Raw genomic sequence first — 21,405 nt, forward strand, 5'->3', positions numbered from 1 at the left:
ATAGCTGGCAAACATGACTACCTGCAGGTGAATATTCCATCTGAAGGCTGGATGTGCACGTGAGGGTCTTGAGGACATTGACTTCCCGCGTCTGCAGTAAAACTGATGCAACGGTCTGAAAGTTGTTGTTACAGAACAAGACGATGAACAGGTGAAGGAGCAGACGTTTGCTGTGCTCAAAAACCTCGGGGCGATAGTGATCCATGCCTATAAAGCAAACACAAAGATCAGATGAGCTGCCGCACTGTTTGACACCATCTCACAAAAGCATTCAAAACAGGTGAACTTTCACACATATTATCACATTACAGACATAAACAACAAAGTCTTTTAATAGGACTTTATGTGGCAGACCAACACAAAGTTGTGCAGGCCTCCAAAGCTTGGTGTAATATATTAGTGAACAAATATAAAGTACACCCCAGGCAGTTAGGGGATGTGGTTATGGAGAAGAGCAAAACAAGGTTTAAATTAATAAACTATTTACAGAGCACTGTTCAGTCAATCCTCTGCAAATTGAAAGATCAAGTCATGACTTGAAACCTTATAATAGATTGTAATCCATCTAAACCGATTGTGCAGGCAAGGGAAGTCTTTATCAGACAAGCCGAGAGGCCTATGATGACTTTAGATGAGCTGCAGAATCCAGAGAAAAAATGGATAAAATATAAAACGATATGCTTGAAGTTGGGTACAAGCCATGAAGTGATACAGCAAACATGTGAAAAAAGATATTGTGGAAAACGAGATAACATTTTTGCCTTCACACAAAATGCTGTGAGTGGAAGAAAACTAACACTGCACATCTCCTTTGAATGATTAATGACACCCTTCATCCAATCTGACTGAGCTTGAGCTATTTTGGAAAAAATGAGAGAAATAAGGTTTCAGACACACCCAAATAGACTTGGAGATGAAACTATTGTGAAAGATATTTGCAGAGACAAGTACTCAGGGGTGCTGAATACAAAACCATGGCTCGCTTTTCAGATTTTCTTATATAGTTAATTTAAAAAACATGTATCCTTTTCCATTCACTTCAAACTTAGGTCCTACACTGCGTTGGCCCTTTCAGACATACAGTGAAATGAATTATGTTATGTTTGTCATTGTGATGTGACAAAATATGAAAAAGGTGAAGGATGTTGATATATTGCATGACACTAGTGTTTCTACAAAAAAAAAAAAGATCCCAGATTGACACGTATAAGTAATTAAAAAAACACAATAGTATAGAGTCTTTACCCAAAAACAGAGCATGTAGGATTAAAGGAAGGTGCAACGTCCAGTCCTCTCTCACACCGTGATCCACCACCAGCTCGGTCATGAAGATTACTGCAATATTACACCTAAAGTAATCACAAAATATAAGGAAACATGTTACATAATCTATTTCACATCTGTCACCAATTGTACAGTTCTACAGCTTCAAAAGAAACCTCAGCAAACTGTTTAAACATTAAATATATTTTGATCTTGTAACCTGTGCAGTGGTCCTCTGGGAGTGATGGTTTCTGGTAAAAAGTCCACCAGTGGAGCCCAGCATCCTCCATTAAGTGGCATGGGGAGCGGGTGGGGTTTGTTTGTTTCAATAACAAACGTCAGCCAATCCACATAGGGCGGCAGAGGTTCATCTAAGTGGTCATAGGATATTAATTTAGCATTCATTCATGTTTAATATAATTCTACAAACATTTGTATAGGTAACAATACATACAATATCAATGTCACCATATCTGGTAAGAATTCGCTGCATTTTTTTTGTTTGTTTTTTGTTATTTCTTTCTATTTATATTAAACCAAGTTTAGTCACAGTAGGTTGTTTTGGGACAGAAACCACAGTGCACAGAACTTGGCTACTTGAATTTTATTGCAGAGAGTCACAGAAGCCCGAGGCCTTCTACACATTGCTCATCCATCCTCAGTGGCTCCATGCTGGCTTTGTTCTTGCTCTTTAGGCCAAATTGTGTTTCTCACCAAACAAAAATAACAAAGACATAATTAATTCAAGTTTTTAACACAATGTAACACATACTTTTCTCTTCATCGTAAGATCCTCCTGAACTGTTGCTGTAACGTGACTCCAGTCGGCTGTGTGCTCTCATTATATGACCAAGCCTGAGACCAGAAAGACATATATATCTATAAAGATACCAATAAATGTCCTCCAAGGCCGTAATTATCTCTGATCACATGATTTACGTCATCAGTGGACACTTTACCTCTCCTCGTTCTCCTTCATGGTCTTGATGTCATCTGTGTCGGGAAAGTTATCTTGGCAAGCTATAACAGTGTTGCTGCTTGATGTGGTTCCTGAAGAAAGAACCATAAGTGGACATGTTATATAACATGTTAAAGGAATTACAGCTACCACGCATTTAACACTGGGAATCTGTCCAAAGCAAGCAGTTTTCAATGACTGGCCACAAAATAGCTCCACTAAGGCAATTAAACATGTCCTACAATTTTCCCATCAGAAAGTAAAACCAATTTCAGTTAGTGTAGATTCAATGAAGTGATATGATAGCATGCATACATATTTTTTACATTATATGTAATCCTTATAGATCTCATAGATAAACCTTTAAAAATTACCCTGGAAAAACATTCAAAAATTAAAATTTATCCATATCCAGGTTATGACAGTTCAGCTTAGTCCGTTTATAAAGCACCGATTTACATTAAAACTTAACATGTAGAGGGATTTAAAAAATTGGAAGAATAAAGAAAATGACCTGAAGCCACCACAGAAGCTTTGCTTGTGGCAGTGAAACGATAGAAAGGAGGACTGTCACAGTGTTGCACCACAGGGTTGACGGGATCCGTTTGTTGCAGCTCAAATAACAACTCCTCCATGGTTTGCATTGTGTTGTTTCGGCAAAGGTAGATGACCACCTTTTTGATCTGGATAAATAAAGAAGGAGCAATTCTTCAGAAAAATTGTGAAGTTAAAGGAAGACATTTTTCTGACATTTTCTAGCAGGCCTGAATGTCTTACATATGGGAGAAGGGTGGTCTCACTGCTGACACCACACAGGCTGATAATGAACTGCAGAGTGGTTCTCAGATTGTTGCTCCATTTCTCATTGCTCACTAAAGCATTCCAGGCATTTTCCATCTCTGGTCCAGGTAAATCATCTCCATACTAAGACAGAGATTAAAAAAACACAATGCTGTATTCATTTCAGTTATATAGTTTACCATCGTACCTTGATATTATACATCCCAACAACATTTTACCTTGGCTGTCATGAACATGAGGTTATTGAGAACCATAGACGTGGCTTGTAACGATCCCCAGCCTGTGCCTTTTAATGAGTGTAATGAATCTGTAGTGGTCAGCTGACAGGAAGACTCGCAGCTGGGGTTTGACGGTGCAAAGACTGGGAGCAGCAAGCCGCTGTCCACTAGTTCAATGTTACCAAGCCAGGGAAGGAGGTAGGATAGCATGATCTGCCTGCCATTGGAATGAGTGGTGGGGAACCTCTGGCTGACCTCTGTAAGCAAAGAACGCCAACAAAAACATCCGCATAACATCGTTAGAAACTGCAGTATTTGTACTTGGACAAATGAAGATGAAATATTCTTGATTTCACCATAATGTTAATCTGTGAAGTTGTCCATTTAAACAGTAAAGAAGCCTTTTGTCCCCTCATAATTCTCTCTGATTCACACAAACTTGTCAAGCACCAAGTATTCAGAGACATGTCCAGCATTTCTCTGAACAGTTTCAGTCTGGCTTCCACTCCCATTTTGCAGAGATGCAGCCCCATGTCAGATCTCCATCAACATCTTCCTAGCAGAGTCATTAATCATTCTCATCTTTTTGACTTTACTACTGCAGAGGATACTATCTCCAATAACATCCTCGAGTGAAGATTATCTCCCACTGTTATTACTGCCAACCCTACAACTGGCTTAAATCTTATTGCTTTGGCAACATAAATCATTTCCAATCATTACTGGTGTTCCTCAAGGGTGTGTACTCTGCCCACTTTTTTTTCATCAATCGTCTAGGCAATAAGTTGTAATAATTTAATGTATTTTCATTGAAGTAATGAAACCAAACACTATTTCGTCTAACCTCAATCCTGCCTGCTTGTTAATATGTCTGTTTGAGGTAAAATGTTGTTTACTGTAAAATTGTTAAATAAAACAGGGGTTCTCCTAATTGGTACAAAATCACCAACACACCCTACAGCTCTCTCTTGTCTAACTTCTGATTGCCCTCTTGATTTATTTATTTTGTGCTTAATTGTTTTATTTTGTGACCATAGAGTTAGCTTGAGTATCTTAAAAGGCATTTATATATCATCATCATCATTATTAGTTACCTATATAACCTCCAAATACAACACCACTTACCTGAAAACAAGGGGAGCGTGAGTTCTGGGTACATCCTGGCTAGCTGAGTAGAGAGTTGTGGGAGTGAGACACTGTAAAGAGGAGGCAATGGACCATGGGTGCCATACAGAATATTGCTTGGTTTCAGCTCTGCCGTCTTCTTAGAGTACATGAATAACTTGTCTTCAAGTATCTGTTTGAAATAAAAAACCAAGAAGGGTGTTATACATAATTTTCTTTAGTTTTAGGCAAGTGTTTTAGATTACTAGCAATTATTTGTAGTTTGACTTGTTCCACAAAAATAACAGTTGTAGAAACAACCTCAAGACGATTCAAAACATTGACTATTGTCGCAAAATGAATAGAATAATAAATTTTTTCTGTGAAAAGTGGAAATTTAACAAGTAATTTTGTTTTTTCTTACCTGTATTAGCTGCATTGAAATCTCATAGAGTTCTCTGTTGGTGCTAGATGTTTTAAACAGCACAAGATTCAGCAGTGTAACAATGTCACATGGGTAGTTTTTACTGGCAAAGAAAAAGGGAAGAGACAAAAAGTAATAATTGTAAAGAAAATATTAAATGTTTTCAATTATTTTGATTCCGTAGAATCGAAATAGTCGATCTAAGCAGTCGAGAGCTTAAGAATCAAAAACGTTGATCTAAACAGTCGAGAGCTTAAGATTGTTTATACCTGCTGGAAAAGACTGCAGCAATGGCTTTAAAGCAACCAGAGGCAAGCTGGTGGGAACCAGTGTAGCACCGATCCACGGCCCAGTTGAACAGGTTGACCTGGTCGGCATTTAGCTCCAAAAGCAAGATGACAACTTCACAACCAAGCCGATGGACCTGAGCACAAGGCAGACAGAAGACTGATTTACATGATTTACAGAATTATCTGATTTTCTTTGTTTAGACTTGTTTAGACTAGCAAGATCTCTTGCTAACCTTTTGCTCAAGCTACGTAGCACAATTTATGAAGAAATGTGTGGAGAAAATAAACACACAAAAGGTTTTGCTCAGTGTCTAAACTTCATAGATACAACATCAGACAAGCAAAGGAATAATTTGCTTCTTCCCAAGATTCCTGTAAGGAGTTGGCAATAAGCAGAGCTGGCCTTTTAAAATGCAAGCTACAGCATGCCATCAGGTCAGTCTGTTCTTTGTTTAAATGCACCACAGTGGTAAAGAATTGGCTACAGACCCGCTGATCCTGGCAGGCCAGTATATTATCCAGCCACTTATAGAGGTATCCATCTTGAGAAAGACCAACATTATCGAAGACAGGACCACAGCACAGCACAGCAGACATGGCCTGGAGAAATAAACACAATCATGACAAGCTGCTTAACTTTTAATCGTCCTGACTTTTCCGATCTCAAATTGTCATAATAATTACTTTTAAAATTATTTTTCTTTATTGAATGTTAAATAGTTATTGAGCTCAACAGCAGACAAAACAGGATGATATTTCAAACACTTTTTACCTTTAGAGCACAATACTGATATCTTGTTATTTGATGATTCCTGTCACTGTATCGGTCCAGGGGGGTGAACATGATGCTGAAGGGACCTGCCCATTGGCTGAACAGGATAAAGAGGTGATGCCGAAGGCTCTGCTGTGGAAACAGGAATCTCCTTTGGTGCACTAGGGAGTAAAAGAAAACAAGTTGTTGTAGGTAAAGGCATTAAGAAAGTGCAGTGTCAGGGAACCTATCCAGGCATCATAATAAACTGCTGCAGAAGGACTTTGAATAAAAGCAAAATATCAACATGCTTCAACAAGCCATTAGCAGGCCTTTGGAGACTTAAATACCAGACAACCCATGAGTCATCACCTGCTTTTGCATCTTCTGTCTTTAAGCTGAACTATTTTTGGACATACTCCCAGCAAACACACCAAGTCAAGTACAGTGCTAAACATACTGTTGGCCCTTTTGTAAAGGGGTAGTTTCCAAGAAGGTTCAGGGGTACCTGGTACACATTGGATGAAGTTGGCCACCATTGCACTAAAGTGAGCTCGGATGTCCTTGAGGATCTCGGCCTCTTTGTCATTTTCAGCTTCAAGAAGCATCCGGGTTAAATCAACATATTCCAGGAACAAAGCACCAAGGGCAAGGGTGTCACGTTCCAGAGCACCATTTGTACTGCAGGATGACAGAAAGAACAAGTACATGCTCAATGAGACCAAATTTCAACTCATTTATTTTTATTTCTCTTTAGTTCTTGTAAATGTAACTCTATTTCAAAAACAAGTTTCAGCTGTAGCCACACTAACCTGTCACTGATAACACCAGCATCAGCCAAAAGCTCAAAGATCCGAAGCAACTGTAATCGCAGCAGGTCCCGCCGCTCACGGCGCTTCTTGTTCTGCCAACAATCATGTATACATAACTTAAACAGCGATGATTCTTTGAAACAAAAAAGCTCTCTGGTGAGGAACCTGAACACATGTGTTGAGCATCATAAGCAACACACCTCAGGTCTTCTTTCTAATGCCTCTTTCATGAGGGGATGTAACTCCTCCACAAGCTCTCTGTGTGCAGAAAGTGCAATCATTAACAATCTATTTTTAGCTTTTTCTCTGAAAGGGATTTGAGCAACAGAACATGAGCTCTAGCAAACAATGTGAATAGAAATTTAAAAGGTTATGAGGCCTCACTCAGGTATAATCCTGTGTTTGTCTCCACATTAATAAATCCATACAAAAATTTAGGTCAGCAAAGATTTTAATTAAAAAGTGGACCTACATTCCATTTAATCAGTTTAGTCATAACCCTGCAGCACCACAAAAAGAACAAAAAAAATCTATGTCATTCAATTATCATGAGGCACTAAAGCTCATGATAAAATTAAGGATGGGACAAAAAGTCATTTAGTGCCCCAAAATTTAACTATAAATGTACAATGTTTTTGTACATTTATGGTTGCAATTGTTCAGAAAAAATGTCAAACATAGATCTACCTGAATACCAATAAATTAGTCCGTCCAAATCCAAGAACTAATGACTCTGTCAACTCGATGCTCTCTGTTCTCATCAGTGGGACCAGCTGCTTTAGAAGCCAAGCCACAGATGGGCTTCCAATAACCTGAAACAACAAAACAGACATTGTTCGGTCACACAAATAAAATCACTCGTGCAGCTTGAGCAGCACTAATTAGTCGGAGCTACACTGAAATAAAAATACAGTTAAGAATACACCGGTTTCCTGTTTCACTCATGTGAAATAACTGCTGTGTAATTCAATGCACTGAGTGTGAATGTCAACAGGCTCGGTGTAAACACCTGATCCTTTGGACTCTGGGCTCTGAGGGAATTATTAAGGCACAATGATGAAGATACAACTACCTTGTTATCATGACTGACGGTGCTATCAGGTGTGGAAGTTGTGATCTCAGGTGTCGACGCTCTCAGATGGCCTGGGCTCATGATACTGGGCTTGGCCACCCCAAAGCAAAGGATCAGGTAATTTCTCCATAATGTTATGTAGCTCTCCCCACTACCAGATGTGCCATTCTTCTTTGCATTTACTGGACTGCTGGTAAGACCATGACACTGTTAGGAATATATTTAAAAACATGTACTTTGTGAATTTACAGTCGACTCTGAGGACACTTACTTCGGGTCCACCAGGGGCATGAGCATCTGTAGTCGAGTGAAGGCGTAGGGCCAGGCATAGCTGAGAGCTGTGGGACAGAACTTTGGAAGGTTGTCCTGACGAAGGAGGCAGAACACACACAGCACCCAGGGGTCCTTCACAGACTGGGCAAAGAGCCACACGTGCGAGGGGCTCATGATGTCATACTGACTGTTGACAAGTGCCGCATTCCACTCCACAAGCCACTGAAGATCCACGTGGTGGCCAGCTGGCAGCGCAGCCTGCAACAAACCAGTGAAACAGCAGGGGCAAAGGTCAGGGGTGGTGAGCAAAACAGATTTGAAACAAGAATGCATTGGTGATGAAGTGGAGGCGACTGAGTTAAGCAACAGCTACTGGACTGTTGATTAATTCCAGGTGTTTGGTTTGTACGTCCAACAAAAACATACTGGTTAATACAGATAAATGATTTAAGTGTTTTTAAATGTATATTTGGTTTCAAAGAACTAGATTTTCATACTCAACTTCCAATATGTATTAATTTACAATGTAAACAGGTTATTTTAATATTGATGCAATGTGAAATTCATATTTGTTGTAAATACACTGAGAAATCAGTAGGGGACTGGGATCGAATGATTTAAAATTGATTGTTTTTTTGTCCATGACTAAAATATCTGTTCCCAGTAAATTCTGATCAGGTTCTTCCATGTTGAAATCATTTCAGAGTAAAGACTCACACCATAACTCCCCTTTTTGTGCAATAAATGAGATGTTTAAAAGTGCATGCATAGAACCACAGAGATGTAAGAACTTCTGTAACAACAAGCCAGTGGTACATTCAGACTCTGAGAGAGAGAGAAAGACTTTTATCAAGAAACAGGAAGGTTTAAATAAAGAAAGCATTCAGGATTTGAGGCATAAGACAATATGGGTTAAAATTATTTTAAAATGTATGTCACTGTTCAAAATCATCCAAACAAATTTTCAGCTGTAATCGTGTGCTGATTTTGCGAGTGACAGAAGTTACTCTGGCTTTTCAATGTACCAAAAAAGTGCACTCAAAATTAACTTATAAAATAGCAACACTATTCAAAAACTTAAATTTGACTAAAATCTAGAATAACACTATTTAAGAAAACATAAAGAAAAAGCAAAAAATGCTATACACTACACAAACTACTATATCTTTTTGGTCACCAACTTAAGTGTGTTTAGGAGTAATTTGTTTGCTGAGAAACCTGCGATCTTTACATGTGACTGAACTCTCCTACTAGCTATTATCTTGTTTTCAATCTAGCTTACTGGTTTGCAAACAACTCCCCTGAAAATGAGACGGTAAACAGAATCTAAGCGAATACAATAGGCCACAGAAGGAACTTACTGCATCAGAAACAGCTACGTTGATAAAACTCTCCATGATAACAGGGCTGAGCTGATCCATGATCTCTATCATTGGTTTTTCATCATCCTGCAGTTTACAAAACATAAAAAAACATGCAAAGTCTCAATATCAAACATTCAACTCAATTACTTTTTACATAGTTTTGGTGTCTCTTGGATTTACCTCCGTCTGTCCTATTGTCAAGTAAAGACTCCGTATCTCTTTGAGTACAGCGATAGCAAGTCTGCGGGTGCTCAGCTGGCAAGAGCAGAGCAGTACGAGTGCCAGTCCCTCCACAGCGTGCAGCACAGTGGAGTGAGGAGCTCTGTCTGCAGGCATCTTATGGCCCGAGCAAGAATTCAGCAGCTGTGAAAATTGAAACAATTGTTAAATTCCTATATCTAATAACAACAACAAAAAATCACATTTAAATGATCTGCAGCAGGTGTATCCTGGAGCATCAGCCTCAGGCAGAGAAGACAACCCATTTGCTAAATGCATAATATGTGTAGAAACTCCAGCTCACCTCGAGAGCATGCAGCTTAGCGAGGTCATGGCTCTTTCCAGAAGACGCCAGGGTTATTCTCCACTGTGTGAGCAGCTGCAGCAGTAGTCTGAGGGACGTATCTAACAACCCTTGGTGGGTGTCTTGAACCTCACGCAACAGGAAGTTGGTGAATCCAAACAAAACATCGTCACGCCACTCAGAGAAATCCACCAACAGACTTTGCAGGGAGTTCTGGGCTATGAGGCGAAGCTCATCATCCATGTGGATCATCAACCTGGCAAACCAGGCAAAATCCAGAAGTTCTCATGTAGAAATTTTAAGTTTTATGCCTGACATGCAGAAATTCACAGGGAAAATTCTGAGATTTACAAGTCTTGACACTAATTGCTGCAAAAGAACTAAAATGTTCTGCTGCTACAGGACTACATTACATTGGGATATCAATTTTTGACTTTTCCCTCCATGCAAGTTTAAAAAACACCTATGGGCATACAGATATTAATTGTGCATTTAACATTAGATAATGCTGTTATTAAAGCCAAAATGAGCTAAATATTAATTTTCTCTACACAGACTGTTCCTCTGAGATGTGTGACTCACCGTGAGAGGAGGTCGATAAGTTCAGGTTTGGACATCCCATCAGGAAGGATGCGAGGAATGGCAGCAACACATGTCCTAAACAAGTCTATCTTTGGCTTTCTTTCACCTCTGAAAAATCACATTTGTAATCTGACTTTAATTTTGCTTTGTTGTCAAACTGATCAATTGCTGTGATACTAAAAAAAGCAAAGTTAGTGATTGTGGACAAATAGTTTTTCTTACGTGATCATGTCCTCAGGCTCTTTATTCAACATCTGAGCATTTGTCATCATCATACAGCGTCCCACCTCCTTATCAAGGTGTCTTAGGATACTGTCAATCGCTTTCCGCACATGAACATAATACTGGGACATCCCTGAAGAAGAAGAGGGCAAGTTAGAAGGAATTAATCTGATAAGAAGCTACTACTCTAAGAATTAAAAGAAAAAAATCTCAAACTAATACATACTCTGAAAAAAAAATTGCTAAAAGATATTTTATTATGTCAGGCGTATAATATTTTTCTTCTAGGGGATAAAATAAAACAAGAAATCAAAAACCAAATATATTGACACTGTTAAACATAATGTCACATAAACTATGCACATTTCTTGTCGGTATGAATATAAAAGCATTTTTAATATTCCTGATCATGGTTTGTCTCTCTCACCGATGACTTTGGCCTCCTCATCGGTCAGCGTTTTGCTCAGGTATGTCTTCTTCACTCGGAGCGTGTTCCCAGAGGGCAAAGAGCAATTGGTATTCGGCATTGGAGGCTCTCCGTCCTTCTGCTGCAGTTTGTCAGCTATGACCAAGAACGCTCTCAGACCAATGTTCATTCTCTGAACAAAACAGAAGATGTTAATCGTTTTTTTAACACATTATCAGTCCTGGAGAATTCTAGTGAAAGAAATTAAAGGAAAAAATGCAACCATTTCTACATGTATTTTATGTTTAGCGTTATAAATCCACTTTCTAAAGGCGTGGATATAAATTCAAAATAGAAGAAAGAAAGTATAACTTTAAATAATATTTTAATAGGATACATTTTGCATAGGTATTGTTGGATATTTTTTATTGCAAACTGTCTCAGTGATAAAGTAGATGATGTACCTCAGGATTAAGACTGAAGGCTTTTGCAGGTTTTCCAACACAGAGAAGGTCAAAAATGATTTCCTTCATGGCAAAATCCAATCTTTCCTGCAGGAAAATTGGAGAAATGTGATTATTTCACAGATCCTAACCTGAGTGTCAATCACACTGAGATACTGAGAGAATCATAGCACATTGCATTTACCTGTGCAATAAACTGAATGATTTTGACAAATATATTGAGGGGCATGTCTCTAGGCACCACACTGCGAGACCCTTTAGGGAAAAGCGTCATTATGATGGTGCTCAGACGACTGTGAACACACACAAACATTGTTTTAGAATAATGGGGCTATAAAAATGCACTTTCAAGATATGTTTTGCACCTTTAAACCACAAAAAACCTCTTTTAACCTTACATTTTATGTCTTCCAAAAGTATTTCAGTACCTTGAACTACTTCAGAAACATTATAAAGTGGAAAGAAGAGAATGCATGATTTCCTTTTTAAATATTAACAAATAAAAGTGGTAATGCAGAAGTTATTTGCAATATGTTGCTTTCTTGAGTTATGAATACTTTTTTAAAGACACAATAAATACAAATAAAAAATGGCATCATCTGGGCATGCTAATTTAGTGCTGCGGCATAAAATTACTGTACAGTAAACTACTAGCAATAAAGCAGGGTTAATAGATTTACCCTTGGGTTGCTGTGTTGCTTTCACACTTTATTCTGATCATGTAAACCCACAGCAGGCGATACAGGGACTCCAGAGCAACACGAGCCATTTTAGGATCTCTACTCTGTAAGATGAAAAGAGAAAGTTGCTGCAAAACCTGAACAAAATCTAAAAGTACTTCACATTTACATATAGTCAAAAATACTTCATGCAGTCATACTGTCATTTAAAGTATACAATTACATAAAAAAATTAACAAAAAAATACATCTAGTAAAGCACTACAATCTGGTTTACATGTTACCTTGAGATTTGAAAGGCAGTTGTTGAGGAAGACATGCCATCTGTTAAGAAAGAACTGCTTCTGACTCACACACAGCAGACAGGTCACCAGTGGGTAAAAGGCCTGGGAAAATGAAAGCAAAAGTTTACACGTGACGTTTTATTCATAATACGAATAAAACGTAAAACTACTTAGATGTTCTGCGATGTTCAGGCATTATGAACATTGCAGAAACAAATCAAGGAAACTCTCTCCAAACTGCATTTTAAAATCTGATTTCTCACGAAGACATGATGAGGTTTTCTTCTGCTAAGCTATTTACTGATACTTCATAACGTGTGTCTGTTGCAAACGTTGCCTCCAGAGAATGTAGATTTCCAGTTTTATTGGGGATGCTTTTGTTGCCTTCCTGTGTGAAGTTGTGAGTTTTATTTATAGCCCTTTTATGGGGTTGGAGCTTTACACTTAAAGGCACATAGAGCTCTGTTTTCAGGCTTCTTTTGACAATCTGACTGCTCTTATAAATTATTTGTAGTTTGGACACTAACTGTAAGTCTGAAATAAGTTCACACAACGCAACCTTTAAGCTTTGCTGCATGCGTCTCTGTCACCATGCAACAGAGGCTGCCACGGTAAAACCAGAAACATCAAAAAACAAACAAAACCAACAATCGCTGTCTGTTTCTGCTCCATAACTAACCAGTGAGTGCTTCTTTCTTGACGACAGATCCAGAGTTGTGTCGTACAGGCTGTCCACAAAGTTCCTCAGGCAGGGTACATTCACTTCGTTCTTCACAACCTAGAGCAAGATAAATATTAAGGTTAAACATTGAGATTTCTGCGTAAAATGGACCAGAAAATATAATCTAGAGAAACATTGCTCATGTCAACATGATCAAACTCAATACAAGATGGAAATTAATTGTTCCTGTAGTGGTATAATCTTACATTCAGCATATTTTTTTTATTTGTTTAACAAAGCCTTGTTAAGAAATAAGAGATAATGGCAAGCTATTTAGCACCAGGGATTTGGCTTGTTGACCATGCAAGCCATGGAAGAAGGAAGACTTTATGTCTAGTGAACCACTTCTGTCTTGGTTCGACCTCATGTTTTTGATCATTACACTGTTGAAACATTCAAGAGAACCAATTTATAGTTTTCTGGCCAACAGCACAGTGGATATATATTGTGAGGAGGACAAAAATACTGCTGAAAACAGAGAAGCAATACTTTTTTAAGATAATAAGAGAAAGTATCAATATAGTTTAATAGTTTATTATTATAATTAGCTTCTAAAAATTTAGGTGGATATCAGTCTTTTTTTTTTTTTTTTTCTCCGAAGAGTTTCTGCGGCGCTATTGGCTCGTATTTTTTCGACAGTAGGCAGACAGGAAGGAAGGTGAGGAGAGGGGGGAAGACATGCGGCAAAGGTCGTCGGGACTGGAATTCGAACCTGCGACGTCGACTAAGGCCTCCAAACGTGGGGCGTGCTAACCCCCTGCGCCACCACAGCACGCCCCTGGATATCAGTCTTATAACAAGTATGTAGTGAAAAGATGGGAGGCCTCTCCATTAATCAAAAAGAGGAGCAATATTTTAATATTCTGCATACTGTCATTGATTTAATCAGATATTAGTTTTTTTAAATCTATCTCAATAATTAAAAATAGCAGCAGATGTCTGTTTTTTTATAATTTATCCAGTCATTTTATGAATATCACATGTGATAATATTTTAAGTTTATTTGGCACAGAGTAAATGTATTAAAAATATTTTAGAATTTTTTTGGTGCTTTTCAAATATTTGAGTTCTTGGCTGAACATTTTTGAGTAATAATTGCATCATTTGTAGGATGAAGAAACTTACTGCAGCAACAGGCACCAGGATCTCAACAAAAACACCAGCCAGAGTATGCTTAATGTCCTTATCCTTGACTTCTAGAAAATACTGGGCGCACTCCTGCAAACAAGAGTGCAACAGTTTGCAAAATTATAAATTTTGAAAAACGTCTTTGCTATTCATTACCTTAAAGATATGAAAAGACTAGAAAATGAAATATCAACACACAACAAGCAAGCAGTAAAGAGAGCCAACTTTCACTGAAGTTTTCACGCTAAATTCTGTTGTACCTGCATGAACTGAAAAGAAGCTTCAAAGTCTTCGACTGGATACATCTTCACTCGGAAGAACTTGACCCCCATGATGAGGCTGATGGTGCTCTGAACGACATACGGATTTTGCTCTTTCTGTCTCAGCTCCTTCAGTTCAGTCATGAACTTCTTCTTTACCGCTGGAAACCTGAAAATATGTATTTTTTTAAATTAATATGTATATAAAGAAGCCCGAATTGCTATTAGGAAAGTAAAGCTGACAGTTGTGACAAAAATGAAACGTGACAAGGTTCAAGAACAACACAGATGAAAAAATGCTTCTTCTATCAACATATAGTTAATACATTTGAGGCCCAGGACAAATTTCTCATCTACCAATTAGAGATGGAATTATCTCTAAAATCTCAATCTAAAATTGAGTAAAAATGTGAATAGCATGTCTCAAGATATTTAATCAAAATCAGTACAAGTTTACAGTAAAATCTTTAATCCAATCTCTCTAGACCTCAGAAAAAAACTCTAAAAACATAAGCCCTCCTGAAAAAAATCTACATAAGAAATTAAGCAAAGCATAGTTTGAAAGGAGGCCTGCAGCTCATATGTCTGCTTTAAGGATTTCCTCCCTGCTGCAATGATCCTAGAAGTTCAAATAAGAACAATATTTTCCAGTACTAGTTTGGCGTTAAAGACCTGTCTTAAAGTGTCTGCCAAACTCATAAAACAGATTTTTTTTCAGAAAGTACTCACACAACAAGCAGAAACTTAAATATATAAAATCATGCTTACTTTGACTGAGCCAACACTCCTATGACTTCAGCATAGAGGTCTGCTACAGTGTGCATGTTGCCAGTGTTTGGACCATGATATCTGTTGGGGAAAAATTGCAACATTAAGAAGACTAATGATTTAGAAAGATCACTTTGTAAAAGTATTTATACCCATTGAACTTTCTTGTAATTTTTCATGTTACAACCACAGCATTTTATGTCTTTTATTTTATCCCATAGGTCAACAAAAAGTAGAACATGACTAAGTTGTGGAATGACAAAAAAAATCCAGGAAGTGTGGCATGTCTAAATGATTCATATAAATCTGGGGTAAATTTGGCCTGTATTTGGCTAAAATGAAAAATAAAGCCAGACTTGGTTTTAAAATTTTATTGGAAGTCCAAATGTAGATTTGTTTTAGCTGAAAACTAAACTTTCACTGCTTAGTAAGAGTATTCAGATTTATTACTACCGCAAAAATGTAAAATCCCAATGAAAAGACATGAAAGCTTGTGACAAAATATAAAATTGTTTAAAATATTTGACATTTCTAAACATTGTAGACCTGAAAAAATAAATAAATAAAATCAAGCCTCATTGGAAGTGATTAGATCTTACCCCTCTTTGTATTTAAAGTGCTTAAAGGCTAAATTAATGACTTCATTGACCAAACCGTCAAGGGCAGGGTAGAGCGGCATCTATTAGAAACAACAGAATGAGGGTAAAAGTTTTAGACTTCAAAATAATAATAAAAAAATGGCAAAAGCAATTGTTGTGAGACAAAGGTTGAAACAAAAGTCACCTGTTTTAAAACTTCTATAAGTACAAGAGAGAAGATGAAGTCAATGGCCAAATCTCTCCTTTCAAGTAGATAATCTCTCTGTTGCTCATCACTGTTGGGCAGAAAAATGTTATAATCATAGAAAAAGAAAAACTGATGTTTCTTTACAAATGGAATCATTTATGGTTAAGCTTATCCGTTTTAATGTTCTCACTTTTTGGACTTTGTGTTGGCTCTTGGTCGGTATTCGTGCAGCTCTTCCTCGAGTCCGTTCTGTCTTTTGTACCAGTCAAACAAAGTGCGCAGGATGGAGGGAAGACTATACTCAGCCAGTGAGCTCATGGCGCTTATCAACTAGAGGAACCAGACATAGATGGTGCAAATGCACATTACTGTTTAGCTAGTTAACATACCAAAGCAGGAGATAGCAATCAGGGCTTCCTTTGTTTATTTGTGCAGCAATTTCACCTAAAGCTCCAACACACATCACAGATTTATTTGCATCTCATTAGGATTCAAGCACTTGAAAGTTAAATGGAGCAAAACTAAATTAGGGCAATTTTAAGACTAAATGAAAGGAATGAAATAAGATTATTGGGCAAGCTGGTTCTCTACGGGACCATGCCCATGGGGCAGCCTCCCTTAATGTTGGGGGAGGTCCCAGCAAAGGAAGGAACAGGCTGGGCACACAGGAAGGGAGGAGAGTCTGGTTGGACTGGGGCAACACAGCGAGCCCTTCATTCAGCACCAGGCTCCAGAAGAATCCAGGCTCTGTAGAGCTGCTGAATGGCCTCTCGCAGCAGCACAAACACACCTCTGTGGCTGTGAAAAGGCCTTCTCTGCATAACCACAACCTGCAGGACGCACCTTGTGCTGAGCTGGGGCCAAGTCACAAGGTAAACACTGAGTGAATCTGAAAGACCTTTTGGGATGTAAGCAGAGCTTTCAGCCATCAACCCGTTCACTGTTGAAAATGTAACTTCACTGCAGTTAAGCTACATTTATATTTGACGTGTCAAAAATATATCTGCCACAGAGCATACAAAAATGCATTAAACACAAGTGCTTGGAGGTTGTAGTGAACATGTGAAAAATAACCATATTCTCTAATATATTAAGAGAAGCACTCCTGCCAGTTAAAAGCATTTCTCTGCACTTACTTGGTCAAACTGAGGATCCTCTCCCCGCTGTAGTGACTTTGTTAATGGCTTTTCCTAAAATGAAAGTCAATATTTATTTATTTACAACTCAGCTATAAAACATAGCAATTAATATTTAGTTTTAAGCTCCTAAATTCAGGCAATCGGTCAAAAAACAACAAGGGACTACTTATGAACTCATTCATCTGTCTAGTTACAGGTAGCAATGCAAGTCACACAGGTGAAACCAGAAGTTTACTGGTAACACTTTATTTGACGGGTTGTGAATAAGACTGTCATGACACCATCATAAACATGACATAACACCTGTCATGAACATGAGTAAGTCTTCATGAATATTTATGACTGTTGTCATAAAGTGTAATTCGGTAAAATCATGACACTTTTAATACAAAGTTGACATTATTCAAAATGTCTTTGTTATGACAACTTGACTTTAACCAAGAAATCATGATCTGACAAGTACTATTGATTAAACTTCAAAAATTATGTAGCTTTATGTTATTAAAGCTAAAGTTTAATCAGTAATACTTTTATTACAAATTTATGTCAGATCATTGCCTCCTTCGCCTTCTTCTAACCTGACCCAGGAGAATTTCATCAGCCAAACAGCAGTTCAGAGCACTTTAGTTGCTGATTAATCCAAAATGGCAGAAAGCCTGATGTGTGTGACACTGACATTGCGTGGGCTGATGGCAATATCCTACTCTCTCGCTTGCAACCGTGTCAAGCTGCTAAGCCTCAAACTCTGATGAACCTTTTAGTTTTTTAGCAAAAGCTTTCACTGCAGAATCCTGCTTTTGTTTGCGTACAAGGATAGTGTTTGGCTTTTTTACAGACACAAGTTCTAGCTAAAAACATCTACAAACCACTAAGAGTTACAGGGTTTTAGATAAAATACTGGCTTCAATGATAATATTAGCAGGAAGTTACTGTGTGCCTGTAACATTGAGCTGATATTAACTACTCATCTTGTCAGAAGAATGTAGAAAGGAAACTTCCTTTCTACATTCCTCTAGGGAGCATTAAACAGACGCGGAACTAGACACTTTCCCTGCATATTTAACACTTCCATGCTGACTGAGGTCACAGATTAACAGCCTCCATATTCAGCAATGGTTTGTCCACAGTACGCTTAGCGAATACAGAGTCATGAGTGTATAAGCCTGGTTAAAAATAATAAAAAAAAACTATTTCTGGAAGACATGTCATCAGAATTGTGAATATGGAAGTTAAACTCCATGTCACAGTTGGTGAGGTTTGGCTAAATTTCAGGTTTGAGAGTGTTGCCAACATTAAAATGCACTGATCTACATCAGCTAGTTGTCAGCCGTAGAGGTTTTGTTCTGACCTTTGTGCAGTAAAGTATATTTTCTTTATTTCATTTGCAGATTTTTTTCCCCTCCTTTGTTGACAAATCAATTCAAATATTTGATATGAAGAAAAATTGGGCTACAGTCAAATTGGCGTCCTTAGGAGCAGCAAACATTCATGCATCATTCTCACTCACCAGCGGCTCAGCCATGATAATGCGGATCTTGCGCTCAGACACGGTGGTGAAGTTGGCGAAGAGGCTCTTGAGGACGTACTCGCCAGGCCGGCTCTCTGGGTCGATGGTGATGGGCAACATGGCTGGTGGACCTTTCTCTCCCTGAGGACAACAGACTGGATGTAGGGGAGGTTTACTGTAACCGTTCCCCACTGGTGAAGCTGAAGAAAAGGACACAAGCACACACGTATGGGTTTAGAAACTACTTAGTTATAAAGGACATTGTTAACTAAAGCCCAAATGAAGGGGGCATGATTAGCCACGAGTCTATACACAAGAGTAGATAAGCAAACAGGGCACTCGAGAGAATTTTCCCAAACATGGACAAAATGTCCCCAACTTGAAGAGCATTCCACAGCATGACTGTCAAAAGGGCACCGGTTTGCCCTTAGACTGCTTTTTCATTCCCGCAGTTACACAGAACAGGGCCCATACGGAAATTATAACACCACGGTCGGCAGCTGGTGTTTTCATTTTGTACCAGCGATGTCATCGACCTTAGAAGGAAGTGGAAGCCTTGAACATGTGACCATCTTCAGGCAGTGCTGTGATTTGGACAATGTTTAAACAGGGTGGCTTGACTTAGGTCATAAAATCCCATCAGCTAGGGCTTTCCAATGTCTGAGGCAGCTGAGGTTTCCTCAGATAACATGTGGAAAACAGACAACACACTAATATGACTACTTTTTCTCAGTTTTACTAAATTCCATAATACCTTAATGGTAAGGAATATGTTTTCATGACAAAGAGATGTTATGAGACAACATTGAAAACCTATATTTGCTCTGAATGTAATTTGGATTTCTATCTCAAATAAAGAATTACATTCCCTGTGGGCTGTTTTTATTTTTTACTTTTCAAGTACAGCACAATTGTTCTCTAAATTTTACAATAATCGAATCCATCCTCGCTTGCATTCACTGAGTCTACCCAAAAACAGTAAAAGAGAGATAAAACTCAAACAAAGAAAACCTCGACCTTAAGTTATCCTCATGAGTTAAAGATTTACCCCAGTGTTTCACTCTACTGCCTCAAGACAGAAAACAGCTTAAAATAGTCCGGAAATCAGTGCCAGCATCTCAAACTGAGACATTTAACTTAGAAAATTACATGTTTACATGTGGATGAAATAACTGACTGGACAACAGAGGAAGTGAAGCATATCTTTTGCACAGCATATAACTGTTCCTGGTTGATTTTAATTAAGACCTGACAATAAAATGTTCAGAAGATTCCTCAACACACTTACTTTTCACACTTAAATGTTAATGTTTCCACTGTGAAACATTCTGACATAAAAAAATCCTCAAAGCCTTCTTGGATTTTAGAGAACTTTAGCTAATATGCTAATGTTGCTATTATGAGATGCTAAACATCACAATAATTTTTCTTAGTTTTGAAATAAATACATAATTGATCACAGCTCACAACAAAAATGGTGGGATTACATTATAGTTCTTAAGAAATCATAATCAGCTAAAATTGCTATTGGCAGGTCAAAGCTTTTGAAAAACCACAGTGCAGAATTTGGCCAAATTATTTGAGGCCCCTTAGTACAAATTTGTTTTATCACATGAATCTTTTTTAGCTGGAAGAAAGTGCACACCATAGTGAAAGGGGAGTCTAAATTTCACACGTCACCCATTGTAAACAACGGAAAGTCAGAGAAAAGGCCAGTAATCCTATTTCTAGCACCTAATAAGACTCTAGAGTTCTGACTAATCTGCAAACAACTAGCTAAAGAGTCATTTTAGTTCCACCACATGTTTTCAGCAGGTCTTTTCAGGACATGAAACAGTCAAAGCCTTCCAAGGAATGCCCAGTATGTGTGGCAACCTTTTACAGCTTTCAGAACATGCTTTGCTCATTCATGAAAAACTCAGGACCTACCCAGACCTTTGATGAAGCTGATCACGCTGGCCTTACTCCAGCAAACCGCCATTCTGTCCGTTGTGGTGAATGACGACATGGTATCTAGGACTGTCCTGAGTCATGACAAACGCTAGCAGAATCCAACTTTCATGTCTTGTGTGACAGCTGGCTGTGGTCTCCTGGGTATAGTTTCCATGGTGCGCAATTTGCAATAGCGGGTGTGTTTGAAAAAGAGGGAGAAGTGTTTGGAATGGGAAACCACGCAGTGTAGATCTGTCTCCCTCTCTCTCTGAGCTCCCTCTGAGTTGGCTTTCTCAAGCCTTGTGACCAGTCAGTGCCTTCCAAGAGTGAAGGTCAGGCGGGAATATTTAGCTGCACAGAAATGAGGTCCAACATGCTATGGTGGCATAGCTGTGTGGCTATATTTGTCCAGGCATAAACACTATACTTACAAAGCAGTCCTCCCCTTTCCTCCACATCTGTGATTGTAAAGCAAGAGGCACAGAGGAGGACAGTGTAAACACCATTCTTCATCAGGCACTGATTCATCACCAATCCCTTTAAATTTATGATGATGATGATGATGATGATGATGATGATGTTTTTTTTTTTACTTAGTCATAAAGGAAATGATTCTAGGTAACAGGAATGGAGAGTCTCTGCCCAGCACTTTGAATTCATAACAGATCAAATCA

General features: G+C 38.3%; 1 protein-coding gene across 13 annotated transcripts in view; it reads right to left on the reverse strand.

Annotated features, from left to right (window-relative positions):
* The window catches only part of LOC102232009 (protein furry homolog), a 52,852-nt gene that overhangs the window by 13,709 nt on the left and 17,738 nt on the right, over positions 1-21,405 (reverse strand). For 8 of the 13 annotated variants that reach the window (XR_002754317.1, XM_023351070.1, XM_023351068.1 and 5 more), the window contains exons 2-39: positions 18,800-18,999; positions 17,290-17,343; positions 16,344-16,483; positions 16,151-16,241; positions 15,967-16,046; positions 15,368-15,448; positions 14,600-14,768; positions 14,337-14,429; positions 13,170-13,268; positions 12,491-12,592; positions 12,208-12,311; positions 11,712-11,820; positions 11,528-11,614; positions 11,085-11,256; positions 10,658-10,790; positions 10,436-10,543; positions 9,854-10,109; positions 9,511-9,693; positions 9,328-9,414; positions 7,965-8,224; positions 7,691-7,883; positions 7,309-7,433; positions 6,822-6,879; positions 6,622-6,713; positions 6,318-6,490; positions 5,831-5,991; positions 5,548-5,658; positions 5,038-5,192; positions 4,769-4,871; positions 4,366-4,537; positions 3,241-3,497; positions 2,999-3,145; positions 2,736-2,904; positions 2,223-2,313; positions 2,036-2,118; positions 1,484-1,634; positions 1,246-1,349; positions 22-207 (exon numbers count right to left, since the gene is read on the reverse strand). Coding sequence is in view for 12 of the 13 variants with exons in the window: in XM_023351070.1 (XP_023206838.1) it covers positions 22-207; positions 1,246-1,349; positions 1,484-1,634; positions 2,036-2,118; positions 2,223-2,313; positions 2,736-2,904; positions 2,999-3,145; positions 3,241-3,497; positions 4,366-4,537; positions 4,769-4,871; positions 5,038-5,192; positions 5,548-5,658; positions 5,831-5,991; positions 6,318-6,490; positions 6,622-6,713; positions 6,822-6,879; positions 7,309-7,433; positions 7,691-7,883; positions 7,965-8,224; positions 9,328-9,414; positions 9,511-9,693; positions 9,854-10,109; positions 10,436-10,543; positions 10,658-10,790; positions 11,085-11,256; positions 11,528-11,614; positions 11,712-11,820; positions 12,208-12,311; positions 12,491-12,592; positions 13,170-13,268; positions 14,337-14,429; positions 14,600-14,768; positions 15,368-15,448; positions 15,967-16,046; positions 16,151-16,241; positions 16,344-16,483; positions 17,290-17,343; positions 18,800-18,999 (5,139 nt within the window). In the remaining variant the exon portion in view is untranslated. Of the gene's footprint in view, positions 1-21; positions 208-1,245; positions 1,350-1,483; positions 1,635-2,035; positions 2,119-2,222; positions 2,314-2,735; positions 2,905-2,998; positions 3,146-3,240; positions 3,498-4,365; positions 4,538-4,768; positions 4,872-5,037; positions 5,193-5,547; positions 5,659-5,830; positions 5,992-6,317; positions 6,491-6,621; positions 6,714-6,821; positions 6,880-7,308; positions 7,434-7,690; positions 7,884-7,964; positions 8,225-9,327; positions 9,415-9,510; positions 9,694-9,853; positions 10,110-10,435; positions 10,544-10,657; positions 10,791-11,084; positions 11,257-11,527; positions 11,615-11,711; positions 11,821-12,207; positions 12,312-12,490; positions 12,593-13,169; positions 13,269-14,336; positions 14,430-14,599; positions 14,769-15,367; positions 15,449-15,966; positions 16,047-16,150; positions 16,242-16,343; positions 16,484-17,289; positions 17,344-18,799; positions 19,000-20,728; positions 21,006-21,405 lie in introns of those variants that run through there. The other 5 variants (XM_023351066.1, XM_023351074.1, XM_005796804.3 and 2 more) reach the window with 3 other exon arrangements.

The sequence above is a fragment of the Xiphophorus maculatus genome, chromosome 18, assembly GCF_002775205.1.
Source record: "Xiphophorus maculatus strain JP 163 A chromosome 18, X_maculatus-5.0-male, whole genome shotgun sequence".
In the NCBI taxonomy this organism is placed as follows: domain Eukaryota; kingdom Metazoa; phylum Chordata; class Actinopteri; order Cyprinodontiformes; family Poeciliidae; genus Xiphophorus; species Xiphophorus maculatus.